Raw genomic sequence first — 19194 nt, 5'->3', positions numbered from 1 at the left:
TGTTGTCTTTTTGAAAGACAAAACTCAATATTGTGTCAGTAGTTGGAAAGGAATATGAAGTATTCTGGGAAACATATTTTCAGAAGATAAATCAACATTAAAAAATGTGAAAATAAGTAAATCATCACACCCTACCTTTACAAAAAAAAATTTTAAAAACATTTTTTTGCGGGGGTGGGTGTGGTGGGGGAGGGGGTCGTTTAGATTTACAGTAAGGTGTTCATCAAATACAAAGGTTTTTTTATCTTAGTTCTTTTTCGGCAATGATTTTACCAGGAAACATTGTTTCAAAACTTCAAATCATAAATCTATTTTATAGATGTGAAATTGATATTGTATGTTTCTCAGTCACAGGGTCTGTGCATAAGGACTCTGGGGTCTGGACTAAATTGCAAGTTGAAGTGACAGGTTTTATAAATTAATATACGGATCATATTAATATTTACAATATTTACAATACATCAAAACAAAAAACAAAACAGATATACAATGCAGATAAACTGCAGATGATACAATATTGAAACACACAGTTCCCATTGGTCCAATGTTATACATTACAACTCTTCAAATCTGATGCAAGCATTAAAGGGACCAGGATGCAGAGATATGTGATGAGCCCAATACTAGTAAAAGTCTTAGACTAGACAAACTGAAGTATGAATCACTATTAACATAAATCACAGAGACACTTTTCAAATAATAATCACATAGTATTTACAATTTGACACCAATGATTATATGCAACTTAAAATTTTCGATACCACATTGTTGAAGATGGGAAAGTCCCTAAAGTTGTAGGCCTCATTTCACTATTTCAAGGATGAATGGTAACCTTTATTTTTTTTTTAATTCTAAAGTTATAAACACTCCACTGTTATATTACCATAACAGTGATAGAAAATTCAAAAGCGAATTGTTTGAAAATAAAAATGAAAAGCACAACACAAAAAAAAAAAAAATGTTGGAGAGACATGGAGTATCAACTGAATGTAAGTACCGTTAACATTTGTAGTTGTGTTTGTGTGCAATCTCTCTGCAATCATGTTATATAAAATTAGATTTATGAAACATAAAAAGCATAAATGACATAACTGTCACAACCTTATAACCACTTAGAATGAGATTTTCAACTGCACCAAAATGCAATATGATAAATCGTGCTGTTTGTATGTCATGATTCAATATTTATTTACAGAACTTAGGAACACATTATGTTGAAACTCCCTGATCTTGACAACAAGATGGCATCAGAGGTAAAGCTGAGGATGTTGCCCACTTATAATTTGGAAATAGGGTGGCAGCGAAGATACATATCCATGTAATCGAACAGAAATTATAGCTCTAAGCCTTTAAAATCACCAGGCGTCAAAAAATTGTTTATGTCCGTGTACATAATTACATAGATAACTGTAAACAACCAACATACATTATGTAGACCATAATTTACTTGTGTCCAACAGATGCAGAGAAATATCAGGAAATGTCTTCAAATTTTCTTGCATCAAAAAAATCAATATTTTGTAAGATAGTTAAATAGACAGTTTTATAACAAAACAACATTAGTAGTTGAGAGTATGGGGCGTAACTAATAAACATTTTTCAACAAACGGATTCAAAACAGCATTCTTGTGAAAGACATTTACATCATATCGTCATATTGCTAACGGGTACAAAATATGACTTCCTGAAAGACAAATTTTACCCTATTATATCTAACCTAAAAGCCTATTAGCTTTCATTTTACAAACTGCTTCCTTTTTCATTTAAAAAAAGTGGAAATTTCAAGAAAGTAACCATATCATGACTTTTGTAGCCATTTCTGTTTTAATCTTGTTTGTGACTCAATTATGATTTGTGCTGGAGTTGTCTCCCTTACAATACATCTCCACTACTTCATGTTACCTTTCATTGAAAAATATCAGGATTCTTAAAATGGAAATCTGGCAAAACAAAGGTGTGTACTAAAATTTAGGCACCATAACTCCTTAAATAGTTCATCTAAAGTGACAGAAAGTGCACAAATACTTCTTAAATATAACATACAAAAATTTATCACAACGTGTAAGTGTTATGTGTAATTTTTTTGGAAAAATCCACTTTGTAGTTTAAGAAGTTATATAATCATATCTCAGACTTGATAGTCATTTCTTTTCTGCTCATTTCAAAATCTTAGTAAATCCTTATTGCTTTTTGAAAGCATACAATTATTTAGAGAAGAGAAAATTTGTTTTGCCAACAAACTAGCCAATATCTGTTCATTTCTTGCTTGCATGATTAACATCATTTCACAACTCAACATCACTCATGGTTTTTCTGTCATTCGAGCTTCATGTATCAGCTTAAAAGCCTGAAATGAAAATGACTTAATGAGAGTGTATAAAAGCATTAAGATTCAGACATCTTTTAATTTGAAGATTGTAACATTGACTGATGAGAGGTATGGATTAATAATATAATGTGCTGTCCATTTTGTGACATTTTCAGAATATCATTTAAATTATGTTTAAAGGGACAATTTAGTCAACCAACGTTTTTTGAAGTCAAGTAGAATCGAAAATATACGTATCAAGACAATAAACTTTGTGTAATACAGCTATTTGCTTTGTAGCCAATGTCCAAATTTGGGAAAACCTGTACCAAATATAGCCAAAATTGTCATATTGCACAAAATGATGCACCCTCTGGAGGGAAACGAAGTTGTTTGTAAATAAATCCATGTGATGGAGGAACAGAGTGATGAATCTGTAATAAAAGTCTTTCTCTGCATTATGATTGGCCTGACCACATTGCATACAACATGTTGCATCTTTCATATTCTTGTTCAAAAGTGATTCTGGGAAATTTTTCACATCCATTTACTGCATCTCCGTTTGTTACGCAACCCTGTGCAGGGCTCTCGATCTGCCAGATTTGGGGCCGAATTCCCAATGCAAAACAGTACCTTTTTTTCCCAATTTAGACCCCAAGTTTTCCAAATTCTAAGGAAAACGTCACTATTTTTCCCAATTCTAAGGGCCCTGGGCCCCAGTCCCAAAATGGGGTGTGAGAGCCCTGCTGTGCCTCGTTTTACTCGCTTTCCCTTTGGTTTGCAAGCCATTTTTATTGACATTCCCGAGACGGGTTTGCACATGCCAATAAGGTCAAGGTGCCCTTGTATTAACATATACAGTGTTGGCTGAGAATTCCTTACCATTAATTAAAAAAAAATATATATGGAAAGTGTAATATTGAGCCAATATAATGACATGCATAGTTCATAGGAGTACAGAGCTACCATTCCATGGAAGATTTTTTGACATACACACAAACTTGACGAAACTGTCCCTGTAAATTCTGTGAGATTGTGAGACCAATATCATTATTCAATACATGATGACTTAGTCCAAAACCAAACATTAATGTATAATAGTCATTCAATGAACACTGAAGTACTAATGAACTAAATCCTGATGGCTTGTTTAAGAAAAAGCAACATTTTTGATAAGATTGGTAATAAACCTTAATTATACTGGAATCTAGTGTTCATTCATATTGTAATTTTTCATTGACCGCACATGCAATTTATTCAGCTTTACCAGAGTTACTTCCCTTCGTTTTATTAGTCTAGCAGAAGGCAGAATGAAGCCAGTAAATCTGCATTCAAAATATTAAATATTGTTTCTGATTTATTAAAAACAGAGGATGAAAATTACAGAAGAATGCGAGTATTCACAAGTTTTCTACAATTAAATCTCTATGAAGCACTAAAATCTAGTTCTTCATTCTTATAGTCTAAAACAGCACACTTTAAAACTTTTCATAAGGAAACCACAACTTCATTCACAACTAAATCATTTCTATCAACATAGCTGACATTTTTCACACCTTAACTTTCACAGTGAATTTACAACAATTGCTTAATATACTGCTAATGTTTTAGGTCTACTACACCAGGAAGTTTTTCAATGTTTGTACCAACAGAATATCCTTTCAAGAAGACCCTAAGTATGAAGGGACATAGTATATCAATTTACTTGTGCACACTAAAAGTCACTCTGATCCTTATATTTTCATAAAAAGATCAACAGTGAATTTTAAATTTGGAAGCTGACAAATAGAGAGAGAACTAAATTCAGTGACAATTTCTCACCTTTTGCATGGCTGCTATCCACATCTGTCCTTCTCGTTTGGTTGTGCTGGTTGGGCTGATGACAAGTTTCACCATATTTTTATCTGAATTGTGATTGTGGTATTTCATAGCGATGCCAGATGCCACCATATTCCCTGTAAGGAAGTTGGTAACGTCATTAAGTAAACAGTGTCCAGTTAAGCCATTAAATTTTGATATTGGTCAATATTCTATTTCACAGGGTAATACAATTTTCAATGCAAATTCTTTTGAACTATATTTTTACTACGATGATACCATCTTGGCGAGAATCATTTGATTTCAAACGGTCAATTTTAGTAACTGTATCTTATTTTTTTTCTCATTTTTTTTTTCACTCCATATATCAATACCAGACTAAACCTGAACAAGATATATTTTCTTCTAAAAATGGCACTAAAATGCAAAAGAGATTTTAGCTGAGTGTTGAAATATACATTCTACCAATATTCACTAGTAACAATGACCTGGTACTTATGAACCTGAAGATTGAAACCTAAACTGATATAAGAGATGATGTTTGAATATTTAGATGTTTTACATCATAACAAATGTATAAAAAAAAAGGGGAACATCTGTTGAACCACAACATCTAAATTCCATTTATAGTAATATCAATTGTGATCAAAGATCATTGAATGAAGATGTGACGATTTGATGAGAAATCAACTTTGAAGATTAATTACATAAAAAAAAGTTTATTCATAAATTAAATTGACCATAAATTTGACCCCAGTGGGTTGAAATATTATCTTTTTCAAGTGAGGATTATTTATCAACCTGGGGCTTATATATAACGATTGACAACCCAAAAAGATAGAAAATTCTGAGGAACAATGACAATGTGAGAGTAGATCTCTATATATACTGACAGTTAAAGCATTAGTATAAATGTTTGTATACTGTATCAGCTATCAATACAGTCAACAAAGAACATTGTATATATACACTCACATTTCCTAAACATATACATTGATTGTGATTCTAACTAAAGGCATAGAAGAAGAAATGTACTGAAATGAAATTATGACCTACAAAAAACATCTACAAACAAAAATAGAGAAAAAAAACATAAACTATAAAAAAATGAAGATCAAGGAATGGTTTACAACAATAATGAAGTGACAACAGTCATGACATAACAAATGTCAGAAACTAAAATAGTGATATTATGGGCAATTATTATCATTCTTACTTATTTATTTATTTATTTATTTATTTATTTAAAACTGTTACATGATTGTGTTTGTCTGTATAATGAAGTAAAATAATTGATTTTTTTTCAAACTAGGTACTTGGTAAATAAGAGATAAAATTCTTATGAAAATTGAATAATTCATCAGTTTAGATCTTGATAAAGAAGTTAACAAAACATTAAAATCAAAACACAAATGTGTACAGCTGGTGAACACTAACACACTTCCTTACCATCATCATCCAACCTCGGAAAGGCTTTGTATTGAAAAATCGATATTGCCAATGAAACATCAGAAAAGTAGTTAGGTAGTAACCAACGCCAATCGATAAGTGTAAGTTATTATCTCAATCATTTAATCACTGACAATTAATAGATATGAATGCCAATTAATACGTCTTAGTTTATACTGTGAACTTGAAAATACTGACTTTGATATTCAAATGATTAAATTTGATTGTTTATTTACGTAGTTGTATTCAAAACAAAGTAAATAATACTGACCTTCGGAGTCCACTCCACTGGTCAATATCTGGACAGATTCTAATTTTGCCATCTGTACTGGCTCATGTTTGTCATGATTACTGTCAAATGTGACAGTTCTGGAGAAAAAAATCATTATGTACAATTTTTCTATGAATATAGGACATGTTAATTAGGGAATCTATAATCAGCTAATCACAGTAAGAGCATCACATGTCAGTGTCTTAATGAACTTTCACATAAAAGAGAGCTCTTAGTTTGTCACGTTCCCATATTATGGAAAACACTTTCAGAACTTCAGAAATGCATTTTTGAAAGTGAAGAATGCTATTTGATTCATCTATTACAAAAAATGTTTATGTAGCATTTGAAATATTTGATGCTGTAATTAGTCAAATATCATATTCCATAAATCAATGATGTTGTTCTTCAATTAAAACATCAATAAATAATACATCTACACACAGTAATTTTGTTTTCTTTTTTTCTCATCATAAAGATAGAAAACAAGGTGAGCAGGAGCTCACATCAATATACTTCTCACTTCCTCAGCTTTTTTTCTGATCTAAATCTATTGAGGGCTTAATGTATTAATCAATTAAATGGTTCATGAGATATGCAAGTTTTTTCCCCAACATAGAATAACAGTGACTTCTGACCTTTAACCTTGGGTGGGTTATAATAAGGTGTATTTTACATGCATGTTAGTCAATAATACTATTTCTATAGATTTTATACACAAATTTTAAGTTAATTGAAGAAATAGTTCAAGTTAAGTTTTTCTGTCATGCACTTAATATATCATTTAAATATCTATATAAAAATTAACTGGATTGTCTGAAAAAACAGTCTAACCCTGCAGTTTATATAGGAGAAACACAAGGAACATCATTCTCTCATTAATGTAGGCCTGTTTTATTTATTCCTACCTGTTGTCTGTAGTTAATTTACAACGGAATGTTGAACAGCTATCCTCGATCTCTTCTCCAGACTCTTTTAACACAAAGTCACCACCTTGAAATACAGGTACATGAATGTGTTATTCTTCAACCAGATAGAAGCACAACACATTGTGTATATGTTTATACAATAAAAATAAATAAAAACAAACAAAACAAAAAAAAAAAATAAACCATGAAAGTTTTTCCTTTTTTCACTGTACAAACTGCAGCATCTGCTTCCTATACTTGGTGAGCAAAACTGACCCATGTTTAATCATTAACAGTTAAAACATCATTCCATCAACTAGAATACATGTATAGTCTGATCTATTTTACCAGTCAAAACAGTATTCTTACAAAGTCTTACAATCAATAGATTTGACACATTCACAACAATTCAACACCTCAGAAATCTTGAAGGTGACTTGTTTCAATGAGTAAATCTTTATTTGTCCTTTTGTTTTACATAATAGAACATTTTCCAAACACTGCATTTGATCACAGAATTAAACAAAATTTCTGTAACTTCAATTATTTGAAAGTATTTGATATATTCTGCTTTACAAGAACACCGTCTTAGTTTTACAAGAAAGTTGTCTTACCATTACACAGAGTTTTCAAATGTTTATCGAAGAATTCATTTTCTTTTCGGCTAATCTCTACACAAACATTGCACTGACGGACTGGGTCTATGAAACACATGCGGATCAGAGGCACTTTGGACTCACAACAGGAGTTACAGAAACATCGTCCACACCTTCGACAGTGATGCTGTAATAAAGATTATTGACGATGAGAAAAGCTACGAAAGTAGCAAGTTTTATGTTACATACTTATAGTTAAACTGATTCTCTTCTTACAGTGTATGTATTACCTATCAGCACAGTACTTTTGGAAAAGGGCCTGCCAGAACAAAAATCTCCAAAATTATGGCATTAAGATCACTTTCTTCTAAAGATCTATGTTTGAATTTCATGACTTGTGTATTATATATTCACCAACACCTATACAAGTTATGAATTGAATTCTTTAAATATTTGTCACCTGAGTTATGAAATATTTCAGTAAATTTGACCAATGTTGGCCCCACCCACCTATCCCTGTAAATATGTGATTACTATTGCTTGCAAAAACACCAGGGGACTGAGGATACTTCAGTAAAGATCGTGATGTGGGCGTGGGACAACTCCGGTGCAGAGCACAGCTACAACTGGTAAGACGCAGAAGAAACCAAGCCAGGAAAAACATCACTTTACTAGAAGTCTCCCTGAGTCTAACTCACCCCTTGACACAGTTTTGGAATTGGCTGAGGTATTTGGTCTCCGGTAAAGTCCATCCAGTAAAGCAAAGGGGAGAATTTCATTGCTTTGATGAAGGTGTGAGCACTATCTTAGAGACAACACTACAGGAAAAGGTCGAGAAGAAGGCCGAGTCAATGTCAAACCTTATCTACAATTTGGGAACGGAACCGTTTGAAATGTTGGGTAAAGCCAGGAAAGGAACCAACAAACCATCAAGAGTTCCCAACAGACAAGAGATGAAAATTTGGCAATGTCGCCATGAGTTGAAAAAACTGAATACGCAGTTTAGGAGGGTGTCTGAGAACAAGAAGTTTGGATTATCTGTGCTGACAGATGATATTTACATCAGAGCTAGCAAGATTACAAAGGGCTGAGAGACTTTGAAAGACAAAGGCAAAGAGGAAAAAGAGCAAGAGGATATTTGTAAAAGGCCACTTCAAATTTACAAAGGAGCTACTTAGTAAAGAAAAATCAGGAATCCTACATTGCTAGAAAGAGGAAGTGGAGAGTCACTTGTGGGAAACACATTCTGATCCACGGCGTGAAGAACCATTAGGCAAATGCCCAAGATAAATGGAGGTAGAAAACACAAACAGTCCCAAGAAGTGTAAAAGAACCAGGTTGCAATAATACTCTTTAACTGTCAAATATGAATTGGTCACTTGTGTTCCATTTTGTTTTTCTGATCAGTTCCAAAATTGACAAACCTAAAGCATAAATTGGGTAAGTGACCAAGTGAAACCTAAAAACAAGATTTAGGAATGATCTGCCATTAGCCATTTGTTTATCGGCCCCAAAATTAACATTACAATTCCCTAAGAACACTTACAAATGAAAGTTGAGAAAGATCCGATCAGAATTTCCTAACAAACAGTGATTAGAAATTTAACCCATGGTCATTCAGTACTTGACTTGAAATTTGAGAGAGATCCATCCTGTGCTTCTCCAGAATTAGTGACAATGTAACAAACTTTCATAGTTAAAATCCAAGATGGTCCCCATCAGCCATGTTGTTTTGATCAGTCCCTTTATATTAAAAGGGCACAACTTGAAACAAGGGCATTATTAAAATTTCTGGTTCTCCTCATAAAATATCCAATATTAGAACTGCCTAGGGACAGATGACCGACAGAGAGACAGAAAAATGATGGCCATGGATGTAGAATGATTTCACCAGCCCATCATCTGACGAAGGTGGACTAAATTGAAAATTTTGAATTCTGCCATTTATTGTTAAAACTGATGTAATCCAATAAATCATCAATACATATATTTGCACAACAATTTTAAGCAAGAAAAGATTATCAATGCATCCAAGTACTGTTGTAATGCATATTATTTTATTTTCTAATCTTGTTTTACAAAACAAACATAATTTATAGTTATCAATTTTCATTTAGAAATGCACTCACCCTTCTCCTGCGGAAATCAAACTTGACTCTGCATGACGAGTTCATACATACCAAACACTAGAGAAAAACAGAAAAGATCATATGTACATAAATACAGGTTTTAAAATTGAGTTACAATATAATCTTAAGCTATTATATTTATATGGAAGGGGACCAAGGAAAGAGAAATGTTTTATCCTCACTAGGGATCACGTTAATGACCTTTTGCTCTCAATGCTGGCACATTCTACTGCTTAAATGAAGGGGAATTACCACCAGCAGACTATAATCTTACATGAAATCATCTGTACTCTCAACTTCTACACTCCTTCACTAGTCTTTGCCATTGAAGACATCACAATTTGACAGCTCCAAGTAAATATTTTACAACTTGAAGACAGGCAAGGAAGAAGAAAACAAAAGACTTGAAACAGAAGAGAAAGAAAGATACCTGTGTTTTTTTTATTCTGGGGCTCCGTATGGCAGAATATGGGGCCCATTCTCAACTGGATTTATTTCATTATATGACCAAATTTCTACTTTACTAATTAAAATTTAATCCCCAACTGATTAATTGTCTTCCCAAAATGAAATTAAAGGTCAGACTGGAAACTGATGTGCATTAGTTATTTATATAAGAAGGAATGCTATTTCTTTCAACGAATATATCCAGTCTCTCTGTAAGAGGAAACTGCTTAAACCCCACATCTGTTAATGGAATTGAACCCCGGACGGCTAGGTAAAAGACGAGTGTGTTACCACTTCGCCATCCGACCACCACCTGATGAAAGAAGAATGTTTGTTACCACAGCGCCACCCGCCAACCACTTAATGATGATGAGGTAATGGTGTCAAGAAGACGATGATGACAGTGTAACACAATAGTATATGTTGATGTGTTGCTGTGTGTTTTGTTCAAATCAGTGATAGTTGGTACACATTATGTGTAATGAACTTTCCTCGCAGGATGATGAGGATCATGAAAAAAACTTTATTCTAAATCGGTCACTTATTGATGCTGATATACACTAAAACACTATGGACATAACACGAAATGATACCTCACTGTCCGGTACCCAGGGTGGTTCACTAACTGTAAATGGACTGATGTCCATGTTGTTTACAGGAATCATCCGCAATCCACTCTTGGAGCGAACTAACTTCTTCTCAGGGGCGGACATATTTGTTTGGGTGTAAGCCAGTTGTAGGAGCATTCGAGTGACAACAAATACCACTTCCGGTTTACCGGTGTGTTCGAATAGCAAAATTCCATTTATTGAGCGGGTCGACTGAGCTCAACTGGTTGTCTGCTGAAATGCCAAAAGGTCGTATTATTGGACGTAAAACCCAATAAAAAGATGAAAATAAATAAGTTTTCTGCCAAGTGAGTTTGTAGCATGGCACGGCGACTGTAATCTATCAATCAATCCCCTCGTCATCCACCCGTCCGTCTTTTTTTTCTTCAAATCACTACTACATGTATTTAGCAAAATCTTTAAAATCCTCCAGGACAGCGCCTTGTTTTAAGTTGGTGAGCGATATATTGTTTCCATATACAACATTTACATATGGACCACAAACTTTAAACTTTCTGAATTTTACTCATTAATTCTATACCCAAGTCTTCTTCTGTTGAACCGGCACAAACATACACTTTTATTGTATAAACACATGAGTCATATAAATTATGTTGTTTTAATTCAAACGATCATGTAGATAAATTTTAAACCGTTAACAAAAAGACATTCTGTATGACCGTCAGAACTGCTTTCGCAAAGGCAAAATTACAACGGATATATACTGACTGGATGTCACGTAAAATGAAAAGACTGTAATAAGTTTGTGCATACGTGGATAAAAAAGCCGTATGGTCACTTTTATCGACAAATCATGATTTCCCTTTAACTTTTTTTTTCGGCAAGGCGAAAGATTACAGTGTGCCGTGAAAATATTTCCATATATTAATACGTGAGATGCTGGGTAAGGCTGGTTTTGAACGCACTTGTCTGATGTTACGAACGGTGTAAGACAGGAATGCTTGTTATCTCCCTTGTTTTTCAATGTATTTATCTGTTCAGTTTTATATGTAGTTGATTTGGTACTTTTGGCAGAATGTGCTGAAGATTTGCAAATATTGCTAGAGCTTTAGGACGTCTTTGAAAAGTTTAATGTAACTTCAAGGGAAACAAATTGTCACTGAGGCTAATTTTAATAATGTGCGTGAGTGGCAATCACAGCTAAACAACAGTTTATCACATCACATGCTTGGAGGGGAAGAAATTGTGTACCTATAGTCAATTTAAGGTTAATTATGGATAAAAAAGTATGTCTGCCAAATTCTGTCAAAAACACGCATCGTTGTGTTTTTTGGGCCAAATTTCTTTTTGGAGTTACTTCCCTTAGATTAGAAGCCTGTCGGCATGAACGGCGTTCGAAGAGGAGCACTCATGCTTCAGTTGTTTGTCGATAATTGAAGATGGACAATGTTTATTACAATATGATCTATAGAATGATTTAAAACCATAAATGTTTTGTGAAAGCCTTTGAAATATCTCCAAATTTCATGGATTAGTACTAGTTTTAAATGGCGATTTCTGAGCGAAAACATCGTGCAAAATCCTAATTTATTTAACAAAGAAGACATGTTTATGAACGAGAGCACTGGGCAATAGATGATAAAATAAGCTGAATTTATTTTTTTGTGATAAGATTCTCTATCATATCTCGTAACTCTATTCGGAGCGGTAGTATTTACTTTAATAGACAAACATGTATTTTATTTTGTTGTAAATTTGTATACACTTCATGGTAATATATAAATAGCATATTTGACTTTGACCTGAGGAGGTTTCAAAAGGAGCAAGGAATCTTTTTGTAATATTCAATACTGGACTTTGTAATATGTTTAAAAAAGAAAAGATAAAAAAGGCAACGCCAATGAATTTCGTCCTTAAGATATAACCAACTTTATCAAACAATATAAAACTTGCAATAATACATTGAATCACATATGCCGGAATCAATGGAAAAAAAGAAACTAGTAAGATATTCCGGCATTGTGACGATACTTTAGCTTACTCAAGACATCTAAACGACATTACACAAAAACATAAATTAGTTAACAAACATATAGAGAAAAGTGTTTGATAAATTGTTTAGCACGTCCCAGGGAACCACATACATCAAGACGGTTGGGGAGCTGGTCAAAAGAATAGTGACAAGTTGGGCTGGAAAAAACCACTATAAGGATATTCAAACAATGTGTTAGAATCATTTTACTAATCCGCCTTTACCTATTCCACATCAACTTTCGTTTAATTATTAATATGTTTTCTACCACAGTACACGATCATTGTATCAACTATTAAAGGGAGACAGTTGCCATCACAATTGCCGATATACATCTCCTAAGACATATTCAGATTTTGTTTTGTTTTAATGTTCAAAGAGGGGTATTTTATAATTATTGCTTCTGATACAGAACAAAAACAACAAAATGAGTGATTTTTTCATCTTGTAAAGTAAAAGTCCGTTTATTGTTTTGCTTTTATCAGAAAGAGTTTTCAGTCTTGTTTCCAAATATAACGAATTTCTTAGTATGAGGAAGTCTAGTAATGATCCCCAAAAACGATTGAAGTCATGATCATTGCATCTATCTCATATTTCACCACTATGTTGTGACCCTGTGACAGTAGTATTTGTAACTCTAACCCTGTGACAGTAGTATTTGTAACTATGACCCTGTGACAGTAGTATTTGTAGCTCTGACCCTGTGACAGTAGTATTTGTAAATCTGGCCCCGTGACAGTAGTATTTGTTACTCTGACCCTGTGACAGTAGTATTTGTAACTCTGACACTGTGACAGTAGTATTTGTAACTCTGACCCTGTGACAGTAGTATTTGTTACTCTGACCCTGTGACAGTAGTATTTGTAACTCTGACACTGTGACAGTGGTATTTTATACTCTGACCCTGTGACAGTAGTATTTGTAACTCTGACACTGTGACAGTGGTATTTTATACTCTGACCCTGTGACAGTAGTATTTGTAATTCTGACCCTAGTATTTGTAACTCTGACCCTGTGACAGTGGTATTTTATACTCTGACCCTGTGACAGTAGTATTTGTAACTCTGACCCTGTGACAGTAGTATTTGTAAATCTGGCCCCGTGACAGTAGTATTTGTTACTCTGACCCTGTGACAGTAGTATTTGTAACTCTGACACTGTGACAGTAGTATTTGTAACTCTGACCCTGTGACAGTAGTATTTGTTACTCTGACCCTGTGACAGTAGTATTTGTAACTCTGACACTGTGACAGTGGTATTTTATACTCTGACCCTGTGACAGTAGTATTTGTAACTCTGACACTGTGACAGTGGTATTTTATACTCTGACCCTGTGACAGTAGTATTTGTAATTCTGACCCTAGTATTTGTAACTCTGACCCTGTGACAGTGGTATTTTATACTCTGACCCTGTGACAGTAGTATTTGTAACTCTGACCCTGTGACAGTAGTATTTGTAACTCTGACCCTGTGACAATAGTATTTGTAACTCTGACCCTGTGGCAGTAGTATTTGTAATTCTGACCCTAGTATTTGTAACTCTGACCCTGTGACAGTAGTATCTGTAACTCTGACCCTGTGACAGTATTATTTGTAACTCTGACCCTGTGACAGTAGTATTTGTAACTCTGACCCTGTGACAGTAGTATTTGTAACTATGACCCTGTGACAGTATTATTTGTAACTCTGACCCTGTGACAGTGGTATTTGATACTCTGACCCTGTGACAGTAGTATTTGTAACTCTGACCCTGTGACAGTAGTATTTGTAATTCTGACCCTAGTATTTGTAACTCTGACCCTGTGACAGTAGTATTTGTAACTCTGACCCTGTGACAGTAGTATTTGTAACTCTGACCCTGTGACAGTAGTATTTGTAACTCTGACCCTGTGACAGTAGTATTTGTAACTCTGACCCTGTGACAGTAGTATTTGTAACTCTGACCCTGTGACAGTAGTATTTGTAACTCTGACCCTGTGACAGTAGATATGACCCTGCTACATGCACAAATGGGTATGAGGTTTTCAAAATCGTCTTTTACGATACATGTAAATTGGGAAAACAATCTGTTGTTACTGAATTTCCAAATTGTGAATTTCAGGATATATATGTTTGCAAGAAGGCAAATGAACGTTTGAAATCTTGTTCATAGATGGGAATGTCAAAACATGCGTTGATAATGTAACATTTAGGTGTACTTTGATATTTATCCCAAAATGGATGCAGATGTGTCCAATATCGGTACAAAAAGTCTCAAAATAGCTTTAAGTATGCAAGGGAAGATTTTAATTTTCAAATTATGAATCTTGTCAATTTTTTAAATACTGTCTCTTGGCTTGAGAGTTTTGTTCTTTGATATCGGCTAGGAAGAAAATGGAGAAAAAATCAGAAAAGGGCAATACATTTTATCGAAAATTAATTTTATATCTTCTGTGAATGATGTTTTAATTGTGATTTTAATTCACGCATCCGTAGAATCAGGAATATGGCTGTTAAAGTTTTCAAAATATGGCTCTTGAAAATATCTGTAATTTATTCAAGTTAAAACTGTTTATAATTTTCGGGAACATGAATACTCTTGAGGCAACGCGGGCCAAAACTACATGATATGGATAAAAAAATCTCTCAGATTTGAGGGCGTGGAAAAGATTACCTTACTATCCTAGGAATTACGACTCTTATTCCGTTTTTCGCAGACTGTCGCACAGCAGTCCTGTCTGCGCAGACGCAGTCTCTTGGTGTTTGCCTCAGTGGCGGACTCGCTATCTTACTCCTGCCTACACATGTTATTGTTTTGTGTTGAATTATTTGTGACGTATGATGTGATACCTTTGTTTATAGATGGCCTTGATTCCTTACATGTACGCTAGTCTTAATGTACATGTATTAGGTATCGTGCTCCGATTGTCTGCGGTTATGTTCCATAGCGCTACTATTTATATCAAACTGTGATTGATCTTTATTTCTTTATGTTCAGCTTCCTTAACCGTACACGTACTTGACGTCATTCTAACATAATTAGATACATTTTGTATGTATCACGATCAGTCACGATTTTTAAAAAAAATTATGGGGTAAGTGTACCTCCCGATCTAGATTTTGACTTTTCTTTCGGTCACTTTGGATTTCTTTAGTCGCCTTCAATGCTTCAATATTTAGGTCCTCATCATCATTGACGAGTCCTAGGAGGACGAAACACCTGTATGATGTAGTATCACTGACGAGTCCTAGGAGGACGAAGCACCTGTATGATGTAGTATCACTGACGAGTCCTAGGAGGACGAAGCACCTGTATGATGTAGTATCACTGACGAGTCCTAGGAGGACGAAACACCTGTACAATGTAGTATCATTGACGAGTCCTAGGAGGACGAAACACCTGTATGATGTAGTATCACTGACGAGTCCTAGGAGGACGAAACACCTGTACAATGTAGTATCACTGACGAGTCCTAGGAGGACGAAACACCTGTATGATGTAGTATCACTGACGAGTCCTAGGAGGACGAAACACCTGTATAATGTAGTATCATTGACGAGTCCTAGGAGGACGAAACACCTGTATGATGTAGTATCACTGACGAGTCCTAGGAGGACGAAACACCTGTACAATGTAGTATCACTGACGAGTCCTAGGAGGACGAAACACCTGTATGATGTAGTATCATTGACGAGTCCTAGGAGGACGAAATACCTGTATGATACAGCATCACTGACGAGTCCTAGGATGACGAAACACCTGTATGATGTAGTATCACTGACGAGGCCTATGAGGACGAAACACCTGTATGATGTAGTATCATTGACGAGTCCTAGGAGGACGAAATACCTGTATGATACAGCATCACTGACGAGTCCTGGGATGACGAAACACCTGTATGATGTAGTATCACTGACGAGGCCTATGAGGACGAAACACCTGTATGATGTAGTATCATTGACGAGTCCTAGGAGGACGAAATACCTGTATGATACAGCATCACTGACGAGTCCTAGGATGACGAAACACCTGTATGATGTAGTATCACTGACGAGTCCTATGAGGACGAAACACCTGTATGATGTAGTATCACTGACGAGTCCTAGGAGGACGAAACACCTGTATAATGTAGTATCATTGACGAGTCCTAGGAGGACGAAACACCTGTACAATGTAGTATCACTGACGAGTCCTAGGAGGACGAAACACCTGTATGATGTAGTATCACTGACGAGGCCTATGAGGACGAAACACCTGTATGATGTAGTATCATTGACGAGTCCTAGGAGGACGAAATACCTGTATGATACAGCATCACTGACGAGTCCTAGGATGACGAAACACCTGTATGATGTAGTATCACTGACGAGTCCTATGAGGACGAAACACCTGTATGATGTAGTATCACTGACGAGTCCTAGGAGGACGAAACACCTGTATGATGTAGTATCACTGACGAGTCCTAGGATGACGAAACACCTGTATGATGTAGTATCATTGACGAGTCCTAGGAGGACGAAACACCTGTATGATGTAGTATCACTGACGAGTCCTAGGAGGACGAAACACCTGTATGATGTAGTATCACTGACGAGTCCTATGAGGACGAAACACCTGTATGATGTAGTATCACTGACGAGTCCTATGAGGACGAAACACCTGTATGATGTAGTATCACTGACGAGTCCTAGGAGGACGAAACACCTGTATAATGTAGTATCATTGACGAGTCCTAGGAGGACGAAACACCTGTATGATGTAGTATCACTGACGAGTCCTAGGAGGACGAAACACCTGTACAATGTAGTATCATTGACGAGTCCTAGGAGAACGAAACACCTGTATGATGTAGTATCACTGACGAGTCCTAGGAGGATGAAACACCTGTACAATGTAGTATCATTGACGAGTCCTAGGAGGACGAAACAGCTGTATGATATAGTATCACTGACGAGTCCTATGAGGACGAAACACCTGTATGATGTAGTATCATTGACGAGTCCTAGGAGGACGAAATACCTGTATGATACAGCATCACTGACGAGTCCTAGGATGACGAAACACCTGTATGATGTAGTATCACTGACGAGTCCTAGGAGGACGAAACACCTGTATGATGTAGTATCACTGACGAGTCCTATGAGGACGAAACAGCTGTATTATGTAGTATCACTGACGAGTCCTAGGAGGACGAAACACCTGTATGATGTAGTATCACTGACGAGTCCTATGAGGACGAAACAGCTGTATTATGTAGTATCACTGACGAGTCCTAGGAGGACGAAACACCTGTATTATGTAGTATCACTGACGAGTCCTAGGAGGACGAAACACCTGTATGATGTAGTATCACTGACGAGTCCTAGGAGGACGAAACACCTGTATTATGTAGTATCACTGACGAGTCCTAGGAGGACGAAACACCTGTATGATGTAGTATCACTGACGAGTCCTAGGAGGACGAAACACCTGTATGATGTAGTATCACTGACGAGTCCTAGGAGGACGAAACACCTGTATGATGTAGTATCACTGACGAGTCCTATGAGGACGAAACACCTGTATGATGTAGTATCACTGACGAGTCCTAGGATGACGAAACACCTGTATGATGTAGTATCACTGACGAGTCCTATGAGGACGAAATACCTGTATGATACAGCATCACTGACGAGTCCTAGGATGACGAAACACCTGTACAATGTAGTATCACTGACGAGTCCTATGAGGACGAAACACCTGTTTTATTCATTGTTTGTATTCAAAGATGCTATTCACTCACGTGTCTCACGTAGAAATAGCCCTTTTTACATATCTACAACTCTATACAATTTTCTAAAATATTGTATCTTGCCTTTCTGTAACTGTCAAAACCTTAGATGACCGCCTCTTTGCCACATTAATACCGCGAATGGTCTGAAAATGTACCATAAACAACTAGGGACCAAAGGAAACCTAAATGTGAAATCTATGACTTTATAAATATCGAGAACATGGATTGTTGAAAGAAAGATGGACGGCAGACGTAGGACGATTTAAATAGTCCAACATCTGACGACAGTAGGCTAATCTTAAATTTAAATAATACACACTATATTGAAATCAATGCCAAGCGTAAGATGCACATATCAGGATATCTTAACGGATACAGCACAGAAAAGGTTTCCTCGGTACAACTGTGTGTAATACCGGTCAGGACTGGGCGATCAGACATTCACTAGATCTTTACATTGCTAGATCTGTTCCTGTGAAACGGGACCGCCTGTTTGAACACCACGGTGAACTTCTCAACGTTTGTCATCTCGTGCTTGAACAAACATTGTTCTGGTATTTCCATTTATAACCCGTAGCGGAAACTTTACAGCAGTAAGGCCAGCTGTATTGGGGAAACAATATGCGGGTCAAATGTAAACGTAACTTGAGGAACCACGCTCGGATTATAGGATTTTTTATACTATTGTCGTTTTCTTCATTAATATTTCACAAATATGGATTTGTTTACGGTTTCTGGTGAGTATTCTGTTGGTTTAATTTGTAGTTTAGTGTCATTCCTATTACATTTCATTGTTTTAGATCCATGCGTGTATATGGTATTCATGTTTTTCTTCATTCTTAATGAAACAAAGAAAAGGGAATAAATATGAATATTCTACTTAACAAGGTACAAAAATTAGTTTATTTGATTTC

The 19194-nt window shown here is 35.6% G+C and overlaps 1 protein-coding gene across 1 annotated transcript; it reads right to left on the bottom strand.

The window, feature by feature from the left end:
* Positions 1–201: 201 nt before the first annotated feature.
* Positions 202–10639, bottom strand: LOC132553061 (zinc finger FYVE domain-containing protein 21-like). The gene is made up of 7 exons (XM_060217267.1): positions 10520–10639; positions 9480–9536; positions 7369–7537; positions 6755–6839; positions 5847–5944; positions 4130–4263; positions 202–2347 (listed from the first exon to the last, which is right to left on the bottom strand). The coding sequence occupies exons 1-7, from the start codon at positions 10637–10639 to the stop codon at positions 2303–2305; spliced, it is 708 nt and encodes a 235-aa protein (XP_060073250.1). The 3' UTR covers positions 202–2302.
* Between the last annotated feature and the right edge of the window lie 8555 nt (positions 10640–19194).

Source organism: Ylistrum balloti, unplaced genomic scaffold (assembly GCF_031769215.1).
Source record: "Ylistrum balloti isolate Yb309-2 unplaced genomic scaffold, AGI_CSIRO_Ybal_v1 Utg370294, whole genome shotgun sequence".
Lineage (NCBI taxonomy): Eukaryota > Metazoa > Mollusca > Bivalvia > Pectinida > Pectinidae > Ylistrum > Ylistrum balloti.
Note: the sequence above shows the minus strand (reverse complement) of the source record. Positions and strands in the feature narration are given on the sequence as shown.

Excerpts from the sequence above, each read along its gene's own strand:
- LOC132553061 (XM_060217267.1), bottom strand. The coding sequence starts at position 10,639 with ATGTCCGCCCCTGAGAAGAAGTTAGTTCGCTCCAAGAGTGGATTGCGG. Across the intron at positions 9,537-10,519 it reads CCTGGGTACCGGACAGTGAG|TGTTTGGTATGTATGAACTC; the intron begins GTATCATTTCGT and ends GTTTTTCTCTAG. Across the intron at positions 4,264-5,846 it reads CAGTGGAGTGGACTCCGAAG|GGAATATGGTGGCATCTGGC; the intron begins GTCAGTATTATT and ends ACTTCCTTACAG.